General features: G+C 33.5%; 1 protein-coding gene across 1 annotated transcript in view; it reads right to left on the bottom strand.

Moving 5' to 3' along the window:
• Positions 1 to 2,941: 2,941 nt before the first annotated feature.
• HMOX1 (heme oxygenase 1) overlaps positions 2,942 to 8,775 on the bottom strand; it is an 8,210-nt gene continuing 2,376 nt past the window's right edge. Inside the window, exons 3-5 of the mRNA XM_015831748.1 lie at positions 5,985 to 6,476; positions 4,437 to 4,545; positions 2,942 to 3,592 (exon numbers count right to left, since the gene is read on the bottom strand). Of these exons, the coding sequence (XP_015687234.1) occupies positions 3,477 to 3,592; positions 4,437 to 4,545; positions 5,985 to 6,476 (717 nt within the window). The 3' untranslated portion in view covers positions 2,942 to 3,476. The remainder of the gene's footprint in view (positions 3,593 to 4,436; positions 4,546 to 5,984; positions 6,477 to 8,775) is intronic.

Raw genomic sequence — 8,775 nt, 5'->3', positions numbered from 1 at the left:
CTTGCAAAACGACTCTGTCGCTCGCTAGAACTCTGCAAGAAGTTTTCGCGGCAAAAAGTAATAAAAAAAAGTGTTCTGGATTCGCCGGCAGTCACGCGCTGCTCTTTGCGCGCTGTCATTGGCTCAAAGGCAGCAGGACGTGTAACGATTAGCTAAAAGCCCTGCCCTTTAAGGGCGCAAGACAATCGCGGCGGTAAGGGCCGAAAGCGACTGGAGGCGACCCAAACTTGGGCCCGCCTCTTTCTCAACTTTGCCTTTATCCAATTGGTCAGCCGTTCGCTATAGGAAGTATTTTTCGCGCCAAACTTATTGCTTGGAGCGAAAAAAGGAAAGGGAGGTTTAAAATGGCGGGTGTGGCTCGAAACGGGAGGGATTCGGCTCTTCGTTTTTTGCGAAATTTGTCGTCGTTTTTTGTGTAGGTTTGTCGCCCTTGATAGCTATGGAAGAAGGTAGTCCTGCAAATAAAACTTGCTTTTTCCAAGCCAGAAAGTGTGAGAAGATGCATCTGTTGATTTTGTTTTGCCACTGCCCTAAAGCAAAAGATGGGGGAGGTGTATGTGTGATGGAAAGCAGAATTGGAGAGATGTATCTGCCCGTTACACATATGTTAGGCCAATGTTATTTAAAAACAAAAATAATGCAAAGTGAAGAAAAAAATATCAAAGTAAGCTAAAAGTGCAAGACAATTTTTAAAAAAACTTTTAATACAATTATTTTTAAAAATAAGTTTTTTAGTAAATCAGTGTATTGGGGTTTTCAGTGTATTATGTAAGATCAAATATTTTATTAAAACTAATGGCAAGTTTAAATTATATTTGTACTGTAACTTGGTTTCGGGCCTTCTTGACCATAAATAAAATTGATTAAAATGCAAGAAGGGAAAAACAAATAGAAAAATAAACAGAATGATACATAGTGGCTTCTGATCTTTACAGTAGTTATAAGTACAATGATAAATTCACTTCTTTTTCTAAAGTCAAAACAGATGTCTCTGTAGTCTAATAAAACCATAAATCATAAGCTTTTTTATGCATAAAGTCTTATTTTTTCTATTTTATGCAAAAAATAAAACAAAAACAGACTTTCCAACTCTCTTCCTACTTCTTTCTTTCTCTCCAGGATTTCCACTGGGGGATGTTCCATAATTTTTAAAAGTGGGAAATGGTCCTGAGGACAAAACTTTAGGAAACACTGTATTAGACTAATCTAAGCATTGTTCCTGTTTTGTTTCACATGGAACAGCTCCCCCTCCTGCCTTTTTTTTGTTGAAGAATTTAAGATTTGCATATGGTGTTAAGACATAATGTGATTTGTTTAATAAGTATGGCAAGCAAGTTGAAGCCAAACAAACATCACAGCACATTATATGTGAACCTTGTCTCGGTCCATTTTAAAGACAAGCTTAAGGAAAGAAGGTAAGGACTGGACCATACTATGTCTAACTGGACAACACTCTGCATATATTTATATATTGTGTATTTATGTTGTACATCACTTGAGTCACACACTCTAGAGTTGAGCAGTCTTATAAATCTTGAAATAAATAAAAATGGGGGGAAAAAGGGTGGGAAAGAAGGGTAGCAAGTAGAGGATAATGACATATGAACCTCTGCAGAATTCCAAGGATGCCGCAAGTAATTGTTGAATTAAAGAATTAACCTGGAAGCATTTTCAGGTAGAATTTTACATGGGAAAACACATTAGAAGATTGCAAGGCATTTTTTTTCAGTCTTTTGCAGCATGAGATTTTTTTTAGTTTTCTGTATAACAACTTTAGAACTGCTTCAAAAGTTCTTGGGTTCATCTAGCGGTGTGCGGGCGAGCATTATCGTGAACCAACACCACACCGGAAGTCAGCATGCCCGATGCTTGTTATGGATGGCTCATCTATTTCAGAGTAGACTTCTGAATTGATGGTCAAACCACGTTCCATGAACTTCACTAGCAGTACTCCTTTGGCATCTTCACATTTGGCGGGATTTTCTATGGCACCACTTCCTATGTGGTGTTAGTTCACGATAAGGCTTGCCCGCACACCGCTAGATGTACCCAAGAAGTTTTGATCCCTCCCCCATACCCCAGATTTGGCACTGAGTGACTACTACTAAGGAATTTCAAACCTTGTAAGACATTATGACAAGTTCCTCAATTTGAATAATGATTATGTCAAAAAGTAATGTAGTTTTCTAATGTGTATAATAAAAATTCTGTATCTATGAGTGTCTGTCATTGATAACCAAACTGAGATTTATTTCTGAATTGCCCTCGTACATTCACTGAAATCAAGAAACTACTCAATAGCTAAAATAGCTAGAATTAAAGAATAGTATTCTATTTCTGTATACGCCATGTTTGTACCCATAAGGGTATTTTAATTATTTTTCATGGATGTGAGCGTGAATTGGATGGTAATTTATAATTAATCTAGAAGAAGATCAATATGGTTATATGAAATTTTAGTAATGTCAGTTTTCTTGGAAATAAAAATATTCTTGTGTGTTAACTAATTCTGCTACTTATATATTTATTGCTACCTATCTTACATATTTTAAGCTTTATTATATTTTAGTAAATATATTTTAAACGTAAATTAAGCCATAACAAATGCATTTTTCCAGAATCTAAAATATGATAAAGTAATCCTAAGTTAGCCAATAACATTAAGACAATGAACCTTTGATATGCATTTACTGCTGGACTTTAAAACATAAACACTATTACAGAGATCACATGTTATATCCTTCCAATAAATGTCTTTTCAATGTTTAAAGGATTTTATAATAGTTGTGGTACTGAATGATTTAATTATCTTCCCAAATACAGGAATAAATTAGCTTTATGGCAGTGTACTGATTAGTCCATTTCTATCAGTTATATAACTCAGTATGAAAAAGCAAACATTCTTCAAACAATCTGATAAACATAAAAAGTACACAATTGAGTTAACTTACAAGGAGCTTTAATAAAAATACAGTATAACTTAAAAGTACAAAGTACAAATACAAGAATATTTTATTCTGTGTCTGAAAGGTCATTGCTAATTCACTACTGCTTTAAACTAGTAGAAATGTATTGCATGAAGTCAACACTATTGTGTTTTAGGACAAAGAAAGACAGGCAATACAACATATACTGTATAGAAAATCTTGTACACAAACACTGGACAAAATATCACAGCTTGATTTATTCCTCACGTATTCCAGATGACAAGTTATCATTCTTTTCTCATCTTGGCTTCTTATTGGTTTAATGGCATGTCATAAAGTGGCATTTCAGGTTCTTTACAGAAATGTATTTGACAAAAATTTCTTTTAAAAACTGTTGGTAACAACAACAATACCTAGAACTGGAAAAATAGTCAAGCTCAGCACTTCTAATACATGAAATAATCTAAATTTGTCACCCTCAGTTTTTTAAAAATGCATTAGTTTAGGAGTAGGCAAGTAGTAGTAAAAGTGCTTTAAGTTCTTTTCAGTTCATAGAGCATACAAGCCCACAACAACTGTTGTTGCTAACAAGAAAAGAGCAAGACTCCAACGCAAGAGTGGGATGCTGGACAGCTTCATCTGTGCTTGGCCACTTTCCTTTGGAACTATATTAAGAAAACAAAAGTTGTTCAGAATGAAAAGCAGCTGGAAAGACTGTATTTCTAGATCCTTAAATAATGTTCTAGTAATAGTCACAGCATCACTAAATGCCTCAACATAGTATAGAGCCTACTAGTTCTGCAAAGTTTATGAGACAATATAATATATCACAATTGTGTGGATTTAAATTACATGATAGGCAACCTTTTGGTGTTTATAGCTTTCAAATGTATAGCTATGTGGGGTGGGGAAGTTGAGGGAATGCACAACTTGTAAATAAGAACAACCATGAAAAGTTAAGCGTAGTCTTATAGTTATGCACTCAAATATATGAACATAAATCTTTAAACAGCAGATCCATAACAAGCCTCAGTGATATCAACATGATAATATGTGCATCACTGAAATGATGAAATTATTCAGTTGCATCATGGCATCTGACAGTCAAGATGCCCCTATCATTCTCCTCCCTGTGGATTATTTTATGAAATATTTTGGACATGCATGATAAAAAGTTCTTTGGTAATCACTTGTAATTTATAGTATAACAAATTTTCTATCTGTTTTCATATTGTGAATTGAAAATGTTCCATGTTTAACATATGGCCTACATAATGATTAATCATTACCAAACTTACATATTTTAGATGCCCAGGAGAAGGTAGGTGGGAATGGGAACTGTGAACATGATTCTAAGTGGGCATATTTTATAATATATACTGATTTTTTTCAATTATCCAGGATAAAAATCAACAAGAAAATAAATTACAAAAGATAGTGAATATTAATGAATCATTATTTTTTCATTGCAGTTGCAAGAACAATCTGAAAGTTAAAATAATTTCTTACTCTGTGTTCTGTTGTTTCCTGTTGTGTGAAAATCTAACTTGGATTTCCCAAGATGATTGTTCTGTGGCGGCTTGTCTTGATTCACCAACCTTTGCAGCTCCTGAAACACCTGGGAAAAATTAATCACACGGTAGTTTAATTGCCAAGAAGTATTCTCTTTCTTTTTTTCCCTGGATTTAGATTTTGCAAGACCCATTTTAAGGAATTTAGAAAGCTTCTTTATCTTCCAGTTCTCCTACTTCAGTATAACTTTTAATATGGGAAGCAATGTAGAAAACGTATGTTTAATATGTTCAACTATGGCCGTCTACTTCGCATTAATTAATATGAGTAATGAATAATTTGAATATGAAACACTACAAATCTAGTGCATAGATAAATATGAAAATTTAGTGTTTCATGTTTCTATCTATCTGTAGGTAAAGAAAATGTGTTTGCAATACTGATAACATGGAGGAGAAAAAGAAAGAGGGCTTCATCTGTATCAATGGAATTTGGACTTTCCTCAGTATGGAAAGTATTGGCCCATGAGATCATTGATCGATTACATATACTTTTAATTTTAAATTCTGTACTGCTAAGTGCCTCTATTTTTTTGAAATAATGCATAACTATAATGAATAATCTAATTCCCTTTTTAAAATGTCCATGTTATTGGCCATGACCACATCTTATAAAAATGAAATCCAACAGTTAGCAATATATAATATGGGAATGTATTTTTAAAAATATATCTTGAATCATCCAAATTTCACCTTCATTGGCTGACCTAAGGTTCTGGTATAAAACATTTTTATAATATTGGTGCACTATGATTTTCTCTATTCAGTTTTTTTCTTTTGAGATAAAGAGGCTCTTACACTGTAACTTTTTCTCCGTGGAGCTGCTGTAACTCCTTTGTCCTTTTCCACAATAAAGAACATAATAGTCTAAGTATCTTAATAATATTCAATTGATATAAAATGGTATAAAAATATAGTGAAAAAAGCCAGGCTGAAGTTAAATGTAATTGTCTATAAACAGATGTCAGGAAACAAGAAATTTTGATAGATTTGAATACCACCATCTATATTTTCCAAGGTTTTTTTTCTCCTTATTTCATGAAATCTGTGCTCCTTTGTAAAAATTAACCAAATCAATTTGTAGGGGTCCTGCTGGAGCATTTTAAGAATATGGTAATATGTTAATTAGCTATTGTTAAGACCGATTGATTCTAATAGGTAGTTTGTTTTATTTGAGTGGGTCATTTTAAACTTTTAAAATTCAGCACAATTATTTCTACCATACCCAAACTCCAGCATCATAATCAACTTTCTCTTTTACTTATGTTTTCGTTCAGTATTAAGCCAGAGGAAAAGTTCCATGAAAATCATAGCATTGGTCACCCCATTGTTATTGATTGTTATTGATAAAGAAGGAAATATTTCAATATTCCAGATAAAACAGCAATCAACATTTATGTAGGAGAATTGTCATGGTCAATGTATTTCTTAAAATTACTTATTTCTTGGGTTTGCAAAAATTAAATAGATGTGACTAATTACTCACTTCAATATTCAAAAGAAAAGAGTTTCTGGCCTCTTCAACAATTCTCTCAATAATAGAAGAATCCATGGGGATGCTGTTCATCCGAGCTCTATAAAGCTGTTTGAATTTGCTGATGTTGGTGATTCCAGAGAAATTGAAGAAAGACAGCCCTTTTCCAGTATTGGGCAAACTGAGAGATTTCTGGGCAATCTTCTTCAGAATTTGGCCACCAGATAGATCACCCAGGTATCGAGTGTAAGCATGGGCTACTAAAAGTTCAGGTTCATGCTGGCCCACATGATGTATTCTATCCACATATTTCTGAGTTGCCTCATGACATTGGATGTCTTTCTTCCATGTGGGGCCATAGAAATATTCCAGGTCATCTTCCAGTGCAGCTGTGCGATTCAATTCATTGGGGAAATAAACAGGAGCATAGACTGGGTTGTCCTTGTTCCTTTCAGACTCTTCCTCCAGGGCCACATAGATGTAATAAAGAGAAGCCAAATACAGCTAAAACAAAGAAAAGAAAAACAGTTACTAAATCTCTCTTGAGTTGTAAATGTTTATTATTTATTTGATTTGATATTTAGATTCACCTTTCCATTAAAAAGCCATAGTGTTCATGATTTTTGGATTCCATTTTTTTGTGGAAAAGGCTCCTAAGAACCAATTCAGTTTTGGTAGCATTTGATGTCTGGCCAATTTTATTTGATCATCTACAAATTGTGTTCAACCATTTCATGTCATTTGGAAGGTTGCCATGTAACATTTTATATTGGCATTCATTTATCTAACGTGTATGTAGTTCTCAAAATCTTTCTTAAATTGTTTAAATACCTCACTGATGTGAGGAAAAGGTATGGAACACCATATGTATTAAATTTGATTGGTCTTCACTTGTTAACCATTTGAATCTGAGTTATAGATATTCTATAAAAAATATAATTGATTTCCTAAAACTGCATGTATACTAACAGATTTCAACATTGGGAAAGACTCAACATACACTGGCAATGTTACTGATAAAATCAGTGGGTTATAGCTAGTGAAAAAAGTTTCTAGTGATTTTCCTAATCTACTGTTGCTTTCCATGTAAGAAATGCTACATATGTCCCCTCCACCCCCATATGCTAGCATTGGGAGAACTTTGGGATGCTACAGTGAATAAGACAAATTAGAGACAAACTAGACTCTCACTTTATTCCAGCATTATTTTCCTACAGTGCAATATCACTGCTAGATACAGGCCAGTTTTTAAAATTCACAGAAATATTTTTAAGAAAAAAAACCCAGGTGTTATCTAGTATGAATACTAGAAAATGGCTTAAATTTGCAAATAAGGGAACGAAGTTGGCTACAAGATTGTCATGCAGACCCTGGTCCTATTAGCATATCCACATATGCTAATTTCCTAGAGTCTTAGATTGGCCTCTAATTTTGCTAAATTTTTAGCACTGTTTAGCTGTTTCTGTTTTTCACCCCAGGTTTTGGACCCTTGTGTGGCTTGAGAATATTCATGGGAGAAGCATGGATAGAACAAGAGAATATAGATTGTGAGTTTGCCAACCATTGTTGTTGTATTTAATGATCTATAAGTCTACCATCAGCTAGCAGTACAATATGATAGTCTCAGACTATAACATAATACATACTTAGAACAATATAGTGTGTTAGAGCTTCGTTCCACACATTTTAGAAGCATCTGGTTTCTCTTATGCTCCCAAGTACTTAATGTGATAAAAATATTTTATTTATTTATATTATTAAATTTATATGAAAAATTCTCTTTTTAAATTTAACTATTAGGATCCTTTTTATATCCAAGTGTTGGTGCCCCTTGCACTAGCATTTTCCATTTGGCTCCACCTTGATGCCACTATTTCACACTTGCAGACCATGGAGTATTATGCAGATTAATGGATGGAACCTTTAATCAGGTGTCTGAAATCCAATGTATTTGTCTTGAGGTTAATGTCTAAATTGCTAATCTGTAATTTCCTCTGTTGCACTTCTTATTTATTTTATTTTTTTACTGTATTTTGTTTTTGTATTGTGAGTTGCTCACTTATCAAAAGCAGCATGAAGTGCTGATCATCCTAAACAGTAAAACAGCCCTAACCAGATGGGATGACTCCTCAAATGTGAGGGTTCAGCTCCTATAATTCCCAACCTGCATAATTACTATGGCTGGAAGAAGATGAAAAGGTAATAGTATGATACAGCTTGAAGACTCTCATTTGGGAAATGTTGCAGTAGGAAAATAGCTGAGAATTAGGGAAAGGGAGAACTGAGCAACATTGTGGTTGAAGTTGCTGCTTAATCAGTTTTAGAAAGGGTAGTGAATCTGTCAGCTTCAGGAGATTATTCTTAGAGAATTTAATGTATTGCTATTTTTTCTGGAACTTCTAAAACCAACCAATTTTAAAAGTATAATATTCCTTTCCCAGATAATTTTTTTGTCATTTACTATTGCTTTTAATTCTTTTGAGTGGAAATGGCAAATTGTAGTGAATCACTGAAACTTCCCTAACCCATTAGCTGGTAATCAGCAACTTTGGGCAAACATTCATTTGAAAAAAATGGAACATACTGTCCTGATTCTATTTGATTTCTCATTATTTGTTCTTACTCCTAAAAATAACAACAGATCCAATCATAATGTACTGCATTGTATATAATTTAGATCTAATTTTACACAACCATACACACACATCAAAACTTATTTACATTTTCTCTAGGTAATAATGGAGTTTTGAATAATTTAATTAGTTATAATGTGTCTTGTTTATACTTATAATAATAATAATAA

Source organism: Protobothrops mucrosquamatus, unplaced genomic scaffold (assembly GCF_001527695.2).
Source record: "Protobothrops mucrosquamatus isolate PMUCROS unplaced genomic scaffold, P.Mucros_1.0 scaffold_22, whole genome shotgun sequence".
In the NCBI taxonomy this organism is placed as follows: Eukaryota; Metazoa; Chordata; class Lepidosauria; order Squamata; family Viperidae; genus Protobothrops; species Protobothrops mucrosquamatus.
This window is presented reverse-complemented; position numbering and strand designations above follow the sequence as displayed.